Genomic DNA, 438 nt, shown 5'->3' on the forward strand with positions numbered 1-438 from the left:
CCTGCTCCGCCGTGCGACAGCGGGACCCCCGAAACAGCTGCGTCAGAACATCGGGGAGATGCTGAGGAGTACTGGGAGATTTTCAGTGTAAAATAATTTTAAGATATTATGTAGGGGACTTTTATATTACTGTAACTGATCACACATTGTTTTCCTTAGCTAAACTATAAACATGAAAAAATTAAAGCTTAAAGAACTGGAAAGCTGTCTTCAGCAAGTCGATACTTTTGAAAGTCCAAAACTACTCCTTGAGCAGTATCCAACGAGACCTCATATTGCAGGTAGAAGTTTCCTACAGCACGGGTATCTCTTCTACTGGTACCTCATCTGCACTTTAAAATAAACATATAAATAAAGTGGTTTTACTGCATGATCTCCTTTGAAGTCTTTACACTAAAAGTAGTTGAGAGATTGTATCCAGCAGGAACGTGATTAAAC

At 39.5% G+C, this 438-nt stretch overlaps 1 protein-coding gene across 1 annotated transcript in view; it reads left to right on the plus strand.

Moving 5' to 3' along the window:
• Window positions 1-166: 166 nt before the first annotated feature.
• The window catches only part of METTL5 (methyltransferase like 5), a 4119-nt gene continuing 3847 nt past the window's right edge, over window positions 167-438 (plus strand). Inside the window, exon 1 of the mRNA XM_008940910.1 lies at window positions 167-281. Within this exon, the coding sequence (XP_008939158.1) occupies window positions 173-281 (109 nt within the window). The 5' untranslated portion in view covers window positions 167-172. The remainder of the gene's footprint in view (window positions 282-438) is intronic.

This window comes from Merops nubicus, unplaced genomic scaffold, assembly GCF_000691845.1.
Source record: "Merops nubicus isolate BGI_N331 unplaced genomic scaffold, ASM69184v1 scaffold15665, whole genome shotgun sequence".
NCBI lineage: Eukaryota > Metazoa > Chordata > Aves > Coraciiformes > Meropidae > Merops > Merops nubicus.